This window comes from Chionomys nivalis, chromosome 4 (assembly GCF_950005125.1).
Source record: "Chionomys nivalis chromosome 4, mChiNiv1.1, whole genome shotgun sequence".
NCBI classification, from domain to species: Eukaryota; Metazoa; Chordata; class Mammalia; order Rodentia; family Cricetidae; genus Chionomys; species Chionomys nivalis.
In genome coordinates, this window is record NC_080089.1 from 114,548,536 (window position 1) to 114,566,980 (window position 18,445).

At 48.3% G+C, this 18,445-nt stretch overlaps 1 protein-coding gene across 1 annotated transcript in view; it reads left to right on the forward strand.

Annotated features, from left to right (window-relative positions):
• Window positions 1-18,445, forward strand: part of Itga9 (integrin subunit alpha 9) — a 306,519-nt gene that overhangs the window by 62,763 nt on the left and 225,311 nt on the right. Inside the window, exons 9-14 of the mRNA XM_057767071.1 lie at window positions 512-649; window positions 3,994-4,099; window positions 5,189-5,283; window positions 11,396-11,486; window positions 12,157-12,202; window positions 18,166-18,320. Coding sequence (XP_057623054.1) covers window positions 512-649; window positions 3,994-4,099; window positions 5,189-5,283; window positions 11,396-11,486; window positions 12,157-12,202; window positions 18,166-18,320 — 631 coding nt within the window. The remainder of the gene's footprint in view (window positions 1-511; window positions 650-3,993; window positions 4,100-5,188; window positions 5,284-11,395; window positions 11,487-12,156; window positions 12,203-18,165; window positions 18,321-18,445) is intronic.

An 18,445-nucleotide genomic window follows, 5' to 3' on the forward strand; every position in this document is an offset into this window, starting at 1 on the left:
CAGAATAGTAAGGTACCAGGTTACTGTTTACACTCTGATTCAAGAAGATCTAGTATAAACTGGCCCCTTTTCCCCATCTATCAAACACGAGAGAACATGAGTTGTGGGTTCCTCTGTCATGTCAGCTCATGCCTACTTCTTACTCTGTGTAAGACTGGAGAGGGTATGTGCCCCGTGTCTTCTTTTCCTACCTGCTTGTGTTGTGAGACTTCATATTCCTGCTTGCTATGCCTTGTCAAATATCTGGTATATGGAGCGCATATATAAATATAATGTCTCATTCTTGGGGACTGTCCCTTTACCTGCCCCTGATAGGGCTCTAGGAAAGGGGCCTGTAAGCTGGAGAGCTTTGGTCTCTTATTGACTAGAAGATCCCCAGTTGTGGGGTCTGTCTCTCTTTGCTCAGCTAACACAGCTTCTGGGGGGTTGGGGACATGGGCTGACGGAGCAAGGGCCGCGGTGTTTAAGAACAGCCTCTGAACATGTTGTCGTGATTGAACTCGGTTTGCAGATGGGCTCTTACTTCGGCTCCTCCTTGTGTGCAGTTGACCTAAATATGGACGGCCTCTCTGACCTGCTCGTGGGAGCCCCCATGTTTTCTGAGGTCAGAGATGAAGGGCAGGTTACTGTCTACCTCAGCAAAGGAAATGTGAGTACAATATGGGGCAATGGGGAGATTGGGAACGGGGAGGGACATCTGTCTAGCCATAGTGGCTAGCACCCACTGGATCCCACTGGAAGAAAATTGCATCTTGGGCCATGTTACCCAGAGGAGATGAAGGCCTGAGTTCTGCAAGGAAAGGCTTTATGGTCCATTAAAGGATAATTTTTATACAGCGTGGGACCTAGAGAGAAGCTTAGTGGCTATTGGGTGCCGTGTATGGTTTTTCCTGCTTTCTCTGAGTCATATAAGCCTGCTATACACATGGTTGAAAGGGTCTCCATTTTTCAGATGAAATAAATCAAGGCTCAGTAACATTAACTCAGTTTGCCTCAAATTTCACAGCTCAAAAGTAGAGGGATTTTCCCTCAGCAAGCTGGCTTCATCTCTGGGCTCTGTCACCCCTCTGAGAGTTTATATGCATCTTTCTGGAGAGGCAGGGATAGGATGTCTGTGAGGAATCTGAGGAAGGAGTAGGAATTCAGTAGAAATATAAACTGGACTGGGCCTGAGCTCCCAACGGGAAGATGCCTATGGGTTGAGTGGTGAGGTAACAGGACTCTTCCCTAGGTCAACATGGAGTCCGTGCTGGCTAACGGCTGATAAACTGGCCAAGGGCTGTCAGCAGAGTGTCCCTGGTTCTGCAGAATCGTAAAGCAGAGAGACACATGCAAAGGTGCCTCTTCCTCCTCTGCAGCTAGTGGAGGCTGGGTGGCTGGGATCTTGGGAAAGAAGACAGCGCAGTAACCAGTAGAGGCAGGAGACCCAAGACAAAGCAGACTCCAAGTGTTCGACCACACTTGCCATGCTTGGTCTAACACACTGCACTACTATATGGCTGCTCTACGTGCCAGGGTATTCTTGCTCCCTTTGAACCACAGCCCACTTGGTTAGTGATTGCATCACACTGTGGAGGAGTGGAGATAAATCCTGTGAAATCTTATATGTGAAGGATGAGAAAGTAGCTTGAAATTGATTACTTCTTCCTCTACAAAATGGGAAGTGCCTTGTGGTCTAAACAAGATGACCAGACACAGATGGATATACATACCCAGAAGGACTTGGGGCTGTCCCCAGCACACTACCAGGAAGAATTACGGAACTGGCCATCTGTGACCAAGAGTGTTTGGATTTAACTAACCACAGATTGAATACATTGTGTCCTACTGACTGTGTTTAGACTTTTCCCTTGCTATCGGTCCCTGAATGACATAATGTAAAATGTATTTGCATATCATTTGCATTGTATTAGACATTGTAAATAATCTAGCTGTGCTTTAAGGATAGGGGTAAGCATCCATTGGTCCTATGCAAATACTGCATTATTTATATAAGGAATTTGTACATTTGAGGTTTCAATATGCTAGGGGTTCAGGCACCAATACTCCCAGACACCAAGGGACAATCTTTTGTGTTTTGGGGTGGTGTCTCACCAATGATATAAATCAAATCATCAGAATTCTTTATGAATTTCTTCAAGCTGCAAGCACTGTTTATAGCAATGGAAATTTAGTCACAACAAAATACAGACCCTGGCGTGATGGACTGTGGTATGTGTGTAGGTTCCTAATGCCTCTCACCAGGGAAGACATAAAGATTCTTAAGCCTGCAGACACCAGGTATTTTAATGACCTGGTATTTGTATGTTGTTGTAAGGAAGCCACTAGTTACATCCTGGCTGCTTAGTCCTGAAATAATCACACAAAAACTGTATTAATTAAATCACTGCTTGGCCCATTAGCTCTAGCTTATATTGGCTAACTCTTACATATTAATTTAACCCATTTCTATTAATCTATGTATTGCCACGTGGCTGTGGCTTACCAGCAAGGTTCTTGTGGGGCTACATGACTTCTCTCTTATTCTGCCTCCTTTCTCCCAGCATTCGGTTTGTCTTCCCTGCCTAGCTCTGTTCTACCCTATCAGGCCAAGCTGATTCATTAACCAATAAAAGCAACACATAGACAGAAGGACCTCCCACACCAGTATGCCAGTCATTAGGGGGACCATGGGCATCTTGGAGTGCTCCTCCGGCCATATATTGCCCCCTCTCCTGTTTGCCCAAGAATTTCAAAGCTGAGTCACATGTGTGGCACCCCTGACCGCAGGTACCAATGAGTATAGAACCAGGACCCTCTGACAAGATTGCCAATGCATGTTCTGTGCAAAACAACCTCAGTGACAAACTCAGACACGAGAGAAGGAAAAAATGGAAAATGTGCACTCTTTTGGTTACCAGAATCTAACCTTCACCTCTCTAACAAAAACCAAAGAGTCAGAAATCTGAGGAAGGAAATAGATGTATTGAAGGCCAGCTCCAAGGAAAGACAGGCCACTTTTAATCTCGCATTGATGTCCTGGGTGGGAGACTCAAGAGGGCAGAGACACAAGGTTACAGTGAGGCACTGGGCAGGGCTGGGCAGGACGCCACCGTGCTGGGAGGGCCTTCCTCCCTGAGCCTGACTCCTCTCTTCCTGAACTGAGCCTAGAACCTTGGTCCTGAACCATCATATACACTTTCTTTATAGACAAACCCAGTCAGTTCATCTGTACTGAGGAGAGGAGGCCTCAGGAGATCCTCTCCTTATGATTTAGAAAACCAGAGGAAAGGGTCAGGTAAGGAGCTAGGGCAGGGGAAAAGGTTGACCATTTCTTTCTCTGTTGCACCTTAAAACAGTGTTGGACTAGGTGGTGGCTCATGCCTTTAACCCTAGCATTCAACAGGTGAGACAGGAGGATCTCTGTGAATTTGAGGCCTGCCTGGTCTACATCGAGAAAAGCCAGAAGCTACACAGTGAGATCCAGAGAAAACAGAAACACTGTGGAGGAAGAGTTAGGCTATAAGAAGAGTAGAGAGGGCCGGGCGGTGGTGGCGCACGCCTTTAATCCCAGCACTCAGGAGGCAGAGGCAGGCGGATCTCTGAGTTCAAGCCGAGCCTGGTCTACAAGAGCTAGTTCCAGGACAGGCTCAAAGCTACAGAGAAACCCTGTCTTGAAAAACCGGGGTGGAGAGGTGAGCAGAGAGGAAGGACACTGTGGGGACACAGAAAGGAAAGGCTTACCTGTCTGAATTTGGCCAGGTCATGTTCGGTCATTGGTCCACCTGCCATGATCTTTTTCCTAAAGCCTATCTCAGGCTATTTGGAGACTCCCACTGCATATGTGAAAGGCTTGGCTTTGCTGTGAGGAAAGAGATTTGGGTTCCCATGATTCTGCCCAGCTGTTTCCTGTCCATGGTTGTACCCTGAGAGGGTGGTGTTCTGAGCTCCGAATTCTCATTGTGCTTTTTTGCCCCCCTCCTTTTTTCCCTCCACCTCCATCCTGTTTCCCAGGGAGTCCTTGAGGAACAGCTGTCCCTGACTGGAGATGGTGCCTACAATGCACACTTTGGGGAGAGCATTGCCAACCTGGGTGATCTTGATGATGATGGGTTCCCAGGTGAGTAGGCCTCTCTGGGGCACAGGGTCCCACCCGGTGTGGTTGTCCCTTGTTTGTGACTGAATCTTGAACTCCCCACCCCACCCCTGAAAGCACAGCAGCTCCCACGGGGAGAGCGATCAGGTCTTAGAGATGGACTGGGCACCAGACAGTCACTTCTGCGCAATCCAGTCTCATCAGCTTTGCACTCTGTTCTGTGTGCTTGTGGTGGCCTCTGGGACTGGTCCACTGGTGACTGCTTCTTATCGCAAAATGTTTGCCTCTGCATCTGGGATGCTCTCTCATGTTGTTGGGGAAGTGAATAAGGAGAGAATTCGGTATTTCCTTCCCTGATCACATCAGCCTGGTTGAGTATGCATTTGTCAGAAGAATGAGTGGTATATGCACGTAGTGCCCATTTCTTCTTGGTACCCTCCACAGCCTCTTGGCTTTTCTCTCTGGTCTTTTTAATCCCTCTCTCCCTGACTGTATGTAGAATATACAAACATTAGGAACCACTTCTGCAGGGCTGGGATGTGGCTCTTGCTTAGACCAGATAGCCTTCGATATTTCACACCATTGGCCACAGATGGCTTTATTCAGTGAGAGGACTGTCATCCCGAGGTCATGGGAATACGTACCCCTGGCCCCTGACCCTTGATCTCACATTAGCAGACACATGGCTTATTAGAAGACAAGGGAGAAAAAGGAGCAAGATTCAGGCTTTGTTCCAGGAGCTGCCATTTGTGGAGTCATGTTGGTGTGCGTGCGGCACGAATGTTACTTGATCCACTTCCTTCACCTAAAATAAAGTTGGCCTTTTCCCTTGCACATTAACGCACCCTGACAGGCAGGGTATGCTGGTATGGCTTACCTCAGAGTCCTTGCCTCTGAGGAGGAGAAGGGACACTTTCCTGGGAATAAACTCCTCTCAGCTTTTGTAACTTCCCACCTTTTCAATGGTAGGAGAACATTTGCCTGATTAAATGCTCGAGTCACGAACAGTGGAGAAGTTGTGAAACCGGGGTGTTCAGACAGGAGGAGTGGAATGAAGGAAGCCGCACTGATATTACCCCACGTGAGTTGTCTAATTAGCTGTCTCCCCCTCAGATGTGGCCATCGGTGCGCCTAAGGAGGATGACTTTGCTGGCGCGGTCTACATCTATCACGGTGATGCCAATGGGATCGTCCCGCAGTACTCAATGGTAAGTGGTGGGAGGGGCCATGCTGACTGTGCGCGCGCGTGCGTGCGCGCGCTCGCGCGTGCGTGCGTGCGTGTGTGTGTGTGTGTGTGTGTGTGTGTGTGTGTTTTGATGGAGGCTCCACTGTGCGCCATGCTAAGGGAATGTAGACTGTTTATTAAATCCAGCAAAAAATTGTTATAGACTCCCAATTTATTTTTTTTTGAGACAGGGTTTCTCTGTAGCTTTGGATCCTGTCCTGGAACTAACTCTTGTAGACCAGGCTGGCCTTGAACTCACAGAGATCCGCCTGCCTCTGCCTCCCAAGTGCTGGGATTAAAAGCATGGGCCAGCACCGCCCAGCTATAGACTTCCAAATTTACTCACATTCAAGGATACATCCTGCATACATTAAAAATAATTCTGAATTTTTCTTTTCAGATATTTTGTTATTTTTCAACTGCATGTGTATGTGGTGGTGGGGGCACATGAGTGCAATGCCTTCAGAGGTCAGAAGAGGGTGTTGGGCTCTCTGGAACTGGAGTTACAGATGGCGGTAAGGGGACGCGGGTACTGGGAACCGAACTTTCATCCTCTGAAACTGCTAACTGCTCCACCACCATGGAAGTTCCAGGGATCGAACTCAGGGTAGTCAGGCTTTGTGGCAAGCACTTTTGCTTGCTGAGCCTCTTACTGACCCCACAGTTACTTATTTAAACAGAGAGATGCAACTTCCTCTTTATTTTGACATCTCTGTCAAAACACCAGTGGAATTTAATTTCTTTTTTAACATTTCTATCTGTTTTTGGACAGTGTTGTGAGTAGCCTAGGCCAGTCTCCAACTTACTAGGTAGTTGAGGATGTCCTTCAACTCCCGATCTCCTGCCTTCACCTCCAAAGTGCTGGGATCACCAGTGTGTGCCACAATACTCCATTTTACGTGGTGCTAGGGACTGAACCTAGGGCTTTGTTTATGCTAGGCATGCATCCTACCCATGGAGCCACATCCCCAGGCCTCTGAGGAATATGTTTTAAAATGTAATCTAGGGAGACAGGGCCCCACAGAGGACAACCTGAAAGTCGTCATGGGCCATTGTCAGGCTTGGCATCAAGAGCTAAAAAAGCTCTGGTTTTGCATCCCGGACTTGGGAACATGGAAGTGGCGAGTTCTCTATTTTTGCCTCGTTAGCATAGTGCTCACTCAGTCTTGCTGATGTATCAAGCCCAACCCATGGGAAAAAAGGAAGTCAGGCTATCCGCAGCAGCACGGTCAGGATGTGAGTGGATGTGGGTAGCATGGTTTGTGTCTTTCTCTCACCGGGTCAGTGACAGAAGAAAACATGCACCAAGAACGCTGCAGGCAGTCAGCGTGTTTGCCCGACATGCACCGCACAAGGTCCTGGCTTCCATGAATCATGCATGGTGTCACATGTCTATAACCCCAGAACTCAGCCGTGTAAGGTCATCCTCGGCTACATAGGTAGTTTGAAGTCAGCCCGGGTTACATACCCCATCACTAGTAAACCCAAAACAAAATCAAAACAAAAACAAAAAAAACCCTTTTTAGTCAGTAAATGTTTGTAACTGGACACTGGTGTGTTGAGCACTTCCTGTTCATACTTGTCCATGTAAGTTTGGATTTATGGCTGAGCTATCTGTAGAGTCCAAGGTTTGTATTTTAAGAGGCATGTGTAAATGGGGGTACAATTCCTTTTATTATTTTTATGTGTGTGTGTACATGTGTGAATGTGTGTGTGTGTGTACACATGTGTGTGAGTGTGTAGTGTATGTGTGTGGTGTATGTGCACATGTGTGGTACAGAGGCTAGAGGAGGTTGTCAGGTGTCTCTACTCTGTCACTCTGCTTCATTCCCTTGAGACAGGGTTTCTCACTGAAACTGGAGCTGGGCTGGTGCCCTGACGGAGGGGGTTACAATCTTTCTGTGGTATTTACCCACTGAACCATCTCCTCAGCCCCAGAGACACAACCTAGAACGGTTCCTGCAAGAAATGTGCGTTAGAAGTTGAGGATTTGCTACCTATGGGGCCATGGGCTCCCTCCCTACCTCCCTCCCTCCTTGTCTGTCTGTCTGTCTCATTCCCCCACCCTTGCTTCATCAGTGCTTGATCCTGGCTGAGGGAAAGATGCTTAGAGAGAGGCTTGGAGAGGAGGAGGAGTGGTTTCTGGGGAGCCGGTTACTCCTCTGCCCCTAGCCCGCATGACAGCTGTGTGAGATACAGCCACTTATTGGTGCTGACTTTCTGATGGGCCCCACACAGGGTATTGAATTTTCCCTGAGCAGCCACCTTCCTCAACTGCATTTTGGAAAAAGGCCCACCCAAGGAAGTTCTACTGGAAACCTTACAGCTATGGAGACTTTTGCTGCCCTGAAGCACAGAGACCTCAAGGGGCATCCATCCAGTCTGTGAAACAGACTGTTTCACATCATTAGATACGAGCAACCATGGCAACAACAGACTTTAGGTGATTCGGCCAACTCCTTCAGAAGCTGGAAAGGCAGAGTAGGGCCTGCATGGTTTGGGTCAGCATCTGAGGAGCCCATCCTCAGGCAGGAGGTGAGGGTCATTCTCCACACATCCTCCTGGAAGTTTGTGCCTGCAACTCGGAAGCTAATCACACAGGGAGGCCACCTGCGGGAGCCCCTGCCTCCCCATCGGCTCTCTGGTGTTTTGTTTGGTTGCTGGGCGGAATCCTTGCAGAAAGCCGCTGTGCACATTTGTGGTTAGTGTAGGGCATCCAGTCGGAAGCTGCGATTGGCAGCTGGAAGAGGCGCCTTTGTCAGCATGCACGCTGGCTTCCTTAGCCTTCGCAAGGAGAAGTGGTTTGGGGCTCTTTAAATAAGAGGGTGGAGAGAGAAACAGAAAGAGAGAAACCGCTCTGGTCATACTCTTCCAAGCTTGCTAATAAGTACGTGATAAGGCCAATGATTTTAAAGGGAAAAATAATCCATTAATGACAGGTTCTTCTGGGTCTGGATCCTGGACAGAGCCGGCATTGTGTGCAAGAACTAAAGGAAGAAATCAGAGACGAATCTAGGCAGTGGGATCGCTTTTCTTTGGCCCCAACTTGTATTATTTCTGCTGGAGAAATTGTGAGATCAGAGCCTGAACTCCTCCCATGTTACTCTCTAACTCATGCTGACGCCTCCTTCTACCATGAAAAGTGTTGATTTTAAGATTCTTAGATGCCTTTCTCAGTCAAGAGCCCCCTTGGGCATGTCGTGGCGGCCCCTGTGATCTTTCCCTTGCTCTAACAGACGCTGCGTATAAACCTGGTTCAAGCGGAGGTTTCCCACAGTTCCTGGTTTCCATTTAGGGTTATTAGCACCGTGCAGACTTATCTTCCTGGCTTTATGGCATAATGGCCTGCAGATGTCAGTGGATAACTTAAGTCTACATCACCACCCCCCAAATAGACCACCCCTCACTTTTCCCCCACTTCCTGCCATCGCATACCCAAGAAATGAAAACCCACAGCAAGCTGCTTCTAATGTTCTTGGCTTCCAGAGCTGAGATGGGTCGCTTTAAAGTATGCCTTTTACTCGGACACAGAAGTTTGTTTAGACCGAGCCATGTGGGATGTGTGGCTGAGCTTGTTAACAAACCTTGTTTCTACAGCAATGCCTCCAGGGCTTAGCTGCCCTTTGATGCTCACACGTTTCCCATTGGATGCCTTAACAGAAGATGGCAAGCCGCCCTCTTAGATCATCTCTGTGACAGTTCCCCGCAGTTACCAGCTGCCAAGGGCAGGGGACATCCTATCTCTGTCAGTAGAGCCCACGGATACTCCCCTGGCTCCACCAGGGCTTCCCCACAGTATGACTTAGTAGAGACAAGCATGGAGAAAGAAAGGAGTCCCTGGATGTCTGCGAGCTTGGTTCTGTTGTGGCCTCACTACACCATGTAGAAATGAAGACGGTCTCTGGTTAGCCACGAAGAGACTGCATGTCCTGGTTATTGGGTATCGACTTGCTTGGGGTCACCTGGGAAGAGGGAAGCTTAACTGAAGAATTGTCTCCATTAGATTGACTGGCAGGCATGTCTGTGTGACATTTTCTAGTCACTAGTTAATGTAGGAGGGCCTAGCCCACTGTGGGTGGGGCCATCCCTAGCAGGTGGGCCTGGTCTGTATGAGAAAGATAGCTGAACCAGCCAGAGAGAGCAAGAAGGTGAGCCGCGAGCCTCTGTGGTCTCTGCTTCAAGCTCCTGCCTTAATTTCTGTCACTGAAGGGCTATGACCTGTACATGAAAACAAACCCTTTCCTCCTCAGGTTGCTTTTGGTCAGTATTTTTATCACAGCAACAAAAATGCTAATTAGGACACTGTGGGCGGAAGAAAGTAGGGACTGACCAGATCTCAGAAAACGAGGCTTCCTGGCACAAGACTTGGTCTTTGAAAGGAACTGTGCCACACAAATGTGAGTCGCTTTTGTGTGGCGAGGGCTGGCTGTGTGACAAGCGTTTTCGTTTGTTAAAAGCAACTTGTTACTTTTGTTTTTAATTATGCGCGTTTGTGTGCATGTGTCTGCGTGTGGGCATGTGCAGTGAACATGGCCGAGGAGGCCAGAAGAGGGCGCTGGATCAGCTGGAACTGGAATCACAGGCAGTTGCCTCTAGATGTGGGGCACTGGGGACTAACCTGGGAGCCTCTACAAGAGCGGGGCACGCTAACCATGGGGCCACCTCTCCAGCCCTGTCTTCCTTTAAGTATGTGCATGTGAGCGTGTGTGTATATAAAGTTAGAGGACAACTTCAGGTGTCGTTCTCAGCAACACTGTACACGACCTTTGACTCAGGGTCTCGCCTAGGTCTGTAGTTCACCAGTTAAGGTTGACTGACTCTAGCCAATGAGCTTCAGGAACACTCCCGTTTCTGGCTCCCCAGTTCTGGGATTCTAAGCACATCCCACCGTATCTGGCTTTTTATGTAGACGCTGGAGAGAGATCTCAGGTTCTGGTGCTTATAATTCAAATACTTTACCAGGTACCCCCAATCCAGCGAGTGCTCTTGCACTAGGCTGCTGGTCGTGAGGAGGCTAATGGTGTGTGAAAATGTGATGTGGGCTGATTCCCTCCCTGTGGTTGGTAGCGGGTTCACCGTGCAGTTCTAGATTTACCAGGTCAGACTGCTGAGCCATTTCTATGAAGCTTAGGAATCTGTAGACCTCCTGGTGGGCTTGCTGGGCTATCCTTCCAGATGGATGTGTCAGGGACCTGTCCGCCTTAGGGGAGCCAGGTGAAACAGGACCTAAGTAAGTAATGAGATCGGAGGGAAGGATGCTTCCAGTGTTTCAACCAGTTGTGCCTGGATCAAAGCAAAAGGAGAAGGGCAAGTGAGGTGGCTCGGCCAGTGAAGGGCTTGCCAACAGGCACAGGTACCTGAGGTTGACCCCCAGGACCCAGGTAAAACCCAAACCCAGGTGTGATGGCTTGCAGTTATAATCCCAGTGCTTGGGAAGCAGCGAGGACAGGCCCGATGGGCTTGTTGGCCAGCCAGCCTAACTACTGGGTGAGCTTCATACCAGTGAGACCCTGCCTTAGAAAAACAAAACAAAAACTGTAGGTGGCACCTGAGGAATGACACAAGGTTGTCCCCTAACTTTTACACACACGTGTGCATGTGCACACACACACATACAAAAGGAAAAAAAAATCCAACCTTTATTTGTCATGAATTTCATTGTGCCAGAACCATACAGCAAGTCAGTGAGATGCTCAGTTGGTTAAGGCGTTTGTGGCCAAGCCTGAGGATCTGCGGTTAATTCCTGGGGCACCAGTTCCTCCAGGTTCTCCTCTTACCTTCATGTGTGCACTGTGGCCCAAACAACCCCTGCACACAAACAAATAAACATAGAAAAGATTAAAATCATGTTTTAGTAGACATTTTACTGTCACCAAACTCAAGCAAATTTTTGAGTGATGACATCTGGCCAAGGCAAGCATTATTAAGGAAATGTGTGACCTTCAAGTACCCACTCTGGGCTCCCCGGTCAGAGTCTACCAACATTCTCTTTTCTCTCAACAACTTCAGGCCCAGTGCCCCGAGGAAGCTGGGTTCAAATAGTCCCGGGTCCTCGCTGCCCTCCCGTAACTCCAGTTTGCTGTTGTCTGTTTCAGAAGCTGTCTGGGAGGAAGATAAACCCGGTCCTGCGGATGTTTGGCCAGTCCATATCAGGGGGCATTGATATGGATGGAAATGGCTATCCTGGTAAGCTGTTTTTCTCAAAGCAGGCCAGATAAATGGAGATAGGTGTGTGAGATAAGATAGGTTTTGGTTTGGTTAACAGTTGTCAACGGGAACTTTTGCCTGTGGCTGAAGTTTAAAGGCTTCAACTGAGATAAGAAACTCCTTTCTACAAAGCCTTGCTAAGAAAACCCAAATTCTTGGCAAAAGATCTGTTTTCAAATCATTAAAAAAATTATCCACCAGATACAGATTACAGTAATTTATATATACCAATAAAATAATGTTTAAATAATGATATCTATAATAGTATATGCTAGGAACTACAGAAAAATACACACAAGCAAGATGTAATTAATTTTAATGAACTATAATCTAATATAGTCAACATTTTATCATTTTACTGCATAACTAATATAATTGTTATTAATGAGTTAAATTTTAAAAATTGGGTGTTTAAAATCTACATATTTTACACCCCCAGCTTCATTTCCAGGCCTCAGTAGCCAGATGCGCTTGGCTGCCACTTAGGACAATGTGGCTGTAATTCTTCTAAAGTCATTACACAGCCAGACAACAGCAGTAGGAAGGCTCCCTGACCACAAGCCTGGGCCTCTGTCACTGTGGCACTGGGCCAAAGGGCAGCTGGGGCTGGTTTCTACAAGTTTCTGAGGCTGCAACTTCTTATTTTCAGATGTCACCATAGGAGCCTTCCTGTCCGACAGCGTGGTCCTCCTCAGGTGAGATGCCTGGCTCTTGCTCTGGGGTTGCGTTCTCCATGAGTGATGGATGGAATTTTGTGGAGGAGGCATGGGGTGCGATCTCATCATTTGGCTCTTTCCTTTGGCCTAGTCCTAGGAACTGCGTGCATAGAATAAATTCTGTCTTTATTCTCTTGGTCATATTATTCTTTACTGCAGAGTTCCAGAGTGTGGGCCTTAACTAGCTTATAGGGAACTGAGAGCTTTCTGGGGCATCTTGACAGGACTTGGGGTAACCCAAGCCCTAATCCAAAGGCTGTTTGTCTTTGGTCATGATCATTGCCATCTGTTGACGTGCTATACAAACATTTCTGTTTCCTATAGGCGCCAAGCATTCAAAGGCCTTTTTTTTTTTTTTATCTTTATAACCAGTATCTTCACTGCTGTTAGTCCTCAACCCCAGGGACCAGGAACTTCCACCCATGCGCCATCTTCAAGTATTTCTGCCTGTGTGAGTCAGAGGAAGCAGAATCGCACTCTGGAGTGGGAGCCAACAGTTTTGTTAATAACTCAATGGCAGAATGTTCTAAAATAAACTGCTGTGGGCTTACAGCTGGAAGGGATCCCAGAGGCCGTGTAGCCCTACAGCACAGATGCTTCGCGTTTAGCCTGGTCTTCTCCGAGCCTCCCCAGAGGGACACAGTCTCTTCTTGAATGAGGTACCCCACAGGAAGGGGTTTAGAGAGAACCAGCTGGATGCTGGATAGCTCTAAAGCTTGCGTTGTGGAAGTGGTAGAGTAACCTTGAAGGGGTATGACCCAGAGGGCAGGTGGCCTGAGTTCAAGCCCTGCCTCTGCCCTTCTAGGCGAGCTTCCCGGACAAGCTCCTTGATCCCCTTGTTCCAGGACTTTTGTCTGTGAAATACAATAACAGGAGTATTTCCCAGAAGCAAATATGAGCAGCCTGTGTGATTGAACTTGACTTTCTGAAGTTCTGCTTCCTGTTCTTGTTATCATCTACCCAGAAGCCTGCAGTATCTGAAGATAGCAATGGATCCCAGATACTGACGTCAAATCTCCCTGGTTCCTTGAATTATGCCGCCCCATGGGACTGGGTTTCTACCCTTTCCCTCCCTTTTCTCTGAATAGCAGGTTTCCTCCTGGACACTGTCATGATGAAGGTCTGTGACGTGGGGAGCCGTGGAGGTACCATGCCTCACAATGATCTGACAGTTCATTGTGGTTGTCAGGGTCCCTCTTAGATGAAGCATGTCCCCTGGTTTCTTACAGCGGCGGTAGGCTGTCTTGATACCCAGAGCACCTGTTTGGTTGTCTCTTAAATTTCATCATTTTTAACTGACAATAAATTATCTTTCCTACACTATATTCTAAATCACAATTCTCCTTTCTCATCTCCTTCTAGGTCATCTCCGCATCCACCCAACCCCATGCCTTCTTTCTCTCTCTTTAGAAAACAAACAGGGAAATTTAAACAAAACAAAATAACAACAAACCAGACCCCCAGAATTAAAAAAAGAAAGAAAACCACAAGAAACACTCACACTCTTTCACACACACACAAAATTCATAAAATCACAAAATTGAAAACCATAATAGATAAGCAAAAGATAAAAAAAAATAAGGCTCAACCAAAGCGTTATGAGACAAAAAAGACATCTCTGATAATACCACTGAGTTTTCTTGTGTTGGCCATCTTCCGCTGGGGTGGGACCTGCCCTGAAGTGTGGCTTATGTGTGTAGGGGGACCTGTATAGTTATTGGAGAAAACTAATTCTTCCTTTGCAAGCAGTTGTCAGTTGGAGCTAGCTTCTGAGTTAGGTGTGGGAGCTCATGTCCACTTCTCCTCTCCGTGCTGAGACTTGTTTTGTCTTCCCCCATGAGCTCCAAACCCAAAGGAGCTGTCTTCCCTCATGAAGTCCAGACAAGGAGCTGCTTCTTGTCTCTCTCCTCCATGGGTGTAAATGTTAACGGAGGTGCCTTCACTGTTGATGGGGGACCCAGGTCCAGCATGGAGTGGATGGTCAAAACTGCACCACTGTCAAGACGAAGCTCATGTCTGTCACCCTGGAAGTTTTCCTGGGCTGTTAAAAATCACTTGTTTTTGCTATTGTGTCGGGAGGCACACAGTAAGACAGCACTGTAGAATGAATGCTGTCCTTCTACCTGTGTGTGGGTTCTGAGGATCAAACTCAAGTCCCCAGGCTTGCATGACAAGTAGTTTATCCTCTTAGGGTCTAATTGCATCTATTGCTGTCGCTTCTGTCACCAGGGGTCACTTTTGCCCACCCTAGGTTTCTGTATACATATAATCACATTGTATGTATTCTCATTCCTGAGTTCTTTCGCCCAATTCGATGTTTCTGAGATCTACCCATGTTCTGTATCCAAAGTGTGGATTGATTTCTTGTCCTCTAAACAACTCCATGATGTGTGTATCGCTATTATCCTCCCTCTGGGTGAAGACCTAGGAGCTTTGTGGTGGTGAGCGTGGGTGAAGAGAAGCCCCAGTGGAAGGATTGCTTCCATCAGACCTGTGGGCTGGCCTTTGAGACATTTTCATGATTGCCCATTGATGCAGAAGGGCCCAGCCCACTGTGGGGGGTGCCATCCCTAGGCAGGTGGGCCTGGCTATCTAAGAAAGCTAGCCAGCTAGCCAGGCCAGCTAGCCGAGAAAGCCAGAGGGGGCAAGCCGACAAGCACCAAGTCTCTGTGGTTTTTCCTTCAAGCTCCTGCTTTAGCAATCCTAAGTAATGGACGTTGTAAGCTGAACTAGACTGCTTCCTCCTCATGTTGCGCTTGGTTACGGTGTTTGTCACTGCACCAGGAAAGGCAATTAGGACAAGATTTAAAAAAAATCCCAGATGTCGCTAAGAGCCAGGAGGACAACAAAGCAGGGCTATGTGGTCAGGGGCAATGGTGGTATCACATTCAGCATAAAGGACCAGGTGGTCATGTCCTGGCTTGAAGTGACACCAAATGTCCACGGTTGCATTGTCTGATGCAGCTTTTGGGGAGCGTGGTAGCAGAAGTCACATGGCTGTGGCCGGGGAGGGGAGAGAAGGATGGGGGACACAGTGGGTCTTGGCTGCTTTTCCCGAAGCTGGGCTGCAAAGGAGCACGTGGAGCCACAGGTGGTTCAGACACAGCGTCTGAGGGACATTAGTTAGATTTTGAGTTTCTTTTCATTTGGGGTGAGACAAAGAGGAACTGAGTATGCCCACAGGCAGCTGCTGTGTGTGCTGTAATTGAAGGCACTGGGGAAGGCACCTTGGGGTTTGTGGAAACTTCAGGCTACAGCTAAGGGAGAACCTGACTGGGCATCTTCAACTGTGTGAACAAAGATGAACCTAGACAGAGGAAGGCCCAGGGCTGGTTTTGTAACTAGCCTGCACCTGTCCCTGCCCTGCCAGGAGAATAAAGACACTGTCCAGGTGAAACCGGTCCTCTATCCACTTCTGTTGTTTACCTGGAAGTATAATGTGGAGAGTCCATCTCTCTGCCACGGAAAAGCACTCGCTTGCGTCTTTGAAGACTTAAAAACACTTGTGGTTCTGCCCTCATGCACCCCTGCTGCTGTTATCTAGAGGTCGGTGGATGGGCAGGTGGGCTCCGCCCTTGGAGTGTGAGCAGGCCCCAGCCCTGCCCTCAGGAAGTTTGCTCAGGAGGGCAGGTCCCCTGATCTGGTGATAGGACCTTAGTGCTGTGCCACCGCGGGCAAAGGAAGTGACCAGAGAGGCTTATGAAATATTGCTTTCCTCATCCAAAAACAACACTTGAAGTGGAAACAAAAAGGCCGAGGGAACCGATGGAGCCGCTGTTGGAGGGGATGGACCTGGAGGGCCTCTGCCAGCTCCTTCACACTTCACAGGATTCCGCTCGGCACACTTTGCCCAGTTTGTTCTGTCTGGAGTGCTCCTATCTCCCGCCTACTGGGCCCAGCTCAGCAGAGTCTCTGGGAGGAGACCGTGTCTTCTCTCTGATAGGCTGATAAGGGGATGGACTGGCCTTTCATCTTCTTTTCCATAGTCAGGGGTTGCCAGGGTGTTATTACAGACAGGAGCCTGGCTCTCTCTGAAACTGTGGATACTTTGTCTCTGCTGTCCTGACCACAGGGATAGGAGTAGAGGGTGGAGGGGTAGAAGGGGAGGGGAAAAGGGATGTTTCTACTTTTTATTGCTTTGACAAAATGCCTGGGAGGGGAGAACTAGCAAGGAAAGAAAGAAAGGTTTATGTTTACTCAGTTTGAGGACACAGATCCAGCATAGTTGGGGGGTGAGGGTGGGAGGGGTGAGGGAGTAGTCATGGTGGTAGAAGCATGAGGGGGGCAGGTCAAGTGGGACCTGCAGTCGGGAAGCAGAGAGACATGAATGCTGACGCTCAACACACTTTATCGTTTTTGTTCAGAGACTCCCAGCCCCTTCCCCTTCAGCGTGGGTCTTCCCGCCTCACTTGACTTAATCAAGAGACTCCCTCCCGTGTTTTCATGGTGATTCCAGATCCGGTCAAGTTGACAAAGTTAACCATGACATCATTTTACACCGACTGGGGTGAAATGGTCTTTGAGGAGTTCTAGCATCTTCTAAGGATGAACCCAGAAGAAAGCCGACAGACCAGGATATTGCTTTATTTCTGGCATTATTGTTGTCTGTCTCCCTTTGGTCACATAGCCAGATGCTCTCTGAGTTCCCCAGTTCACTGCCCCGTCACAGCTGCCCTTCTGTTGACCTTCCTGTCCCTGCAATGGCAGTAGCAGTGGGGTCCCCGTGCCATCTGTGCTGTGCAGCTCCTCACTGCACTGTGCACCCAGGTTTCCCTTGAATGCTCTCTTGTCCTGGGCTTCTTTGGCCATCGTTCTGCCACCCTGGTGCATTTTGGATGAGGCTCACCCACACGTGAGGGCATTAGTCCCAGTTTTTGCCCCTTCATCTCGTGTCTCTCCAGCAGCATGAAGGGCAGGGATCCCGAGGGGGAAAAGGTTTGCTTTGTGAGGTCAGGGCAGGGTAGGGGAGGTCAAGCCACAGCTTAGGTGCCTCCTCCCTGAGCAGATGGGAAAGGATGGGAAAGGAAAGCCTGCTTCCTTCTCAGCTTTTGTCTGCTTGCCGCAGGGGAGTCCAGGGATGCTGTCCACATATCAGGCACTGGGGGTGGTCACGTCGTGGAGGGGGCCGTGTTTATTGGATTTCATTTTGTCCTAAGGCTAGTCAGGTTAATTCCTTGAAGTGTTTTGCTGGTACCAGCTGGGACTCCATCAATCAATTCTTTTTAGACCATAATCAATGGATTAATAGGCATAAATGACAGAGGATATTTGACCAACTTTTGCCAACAATGGCAGGGGAACCACATACAGTTTCTAGTGGTCTCTCTGTCTGTCTGTCTGTCTGTCTGTCTGTCTCTTTATCTCTCTCAGGCTCTCTGTGTCTCTCTCTGTCTCTCTTTTTCCTTTCCCCCCTTACCCCTCCTCTCCCTTTGGCGTTTTAAAGCAAGCTCTCAGGCTGTGACCCAGGCTGGCCTAGAAGGCCGGGAAATCATTCTGACTCAGTCCCTCAGATTTTGGGATTACGGGAGCAAACTGTCACACTGGCTTTGCATCTAGCTCCTGAACCATGGCTTATGCTGTAGAGACTTTTCCTCACTGCACTCATGCCTCCCTAATGAAATGGAAATCGGAACTTCTTGGGTGAAATTTTAAATAATCACCCAGCATCTGGTACTTGATTTACGGCTTTAGCCAGCTGTGTTTCATTAAGAACTAACTTGTCTTTGTTACCGGGAAGCAAACCATTAGTATTTTAGGGAATGTGCTACTTTTAAAACCAGAAAAAATACTTACAGAGCACACTAGCCTTTCTCTCTTGGGGCATTTCATTCTTTAATTAAATGCTGGCTGAAGTCCCAGGAGCTATCCCGCCTGTCCAGTTCTTGCTTGGTTCTGAGAGCTGCTACTTAACGCAGGTTTCCTTCCCTCTCCTTGTCCTGCAGAGCCAGACCGGTCATCACTGTGGCTGTCTCCATCTTCCTCCCAGGCTCCATCAACATCACAGCACCTCAGTGTCATGACGGACAGCAGCCCGTGAACTGCCTGAATGTCACCGTGTGTTTTCGGTTCCATGGCAAGCATGTGCCAAAAGAAATCGGTAATGAGTCACAGTGTCAGAGCTTGGGATATCTGCCTTACCTTAGCTGGGCCACTGGGCTGGACACTGTCTGGGGCGCCTCATTCCACTTTCCTGCTCATTTACATATTTCAAATTTCACACAC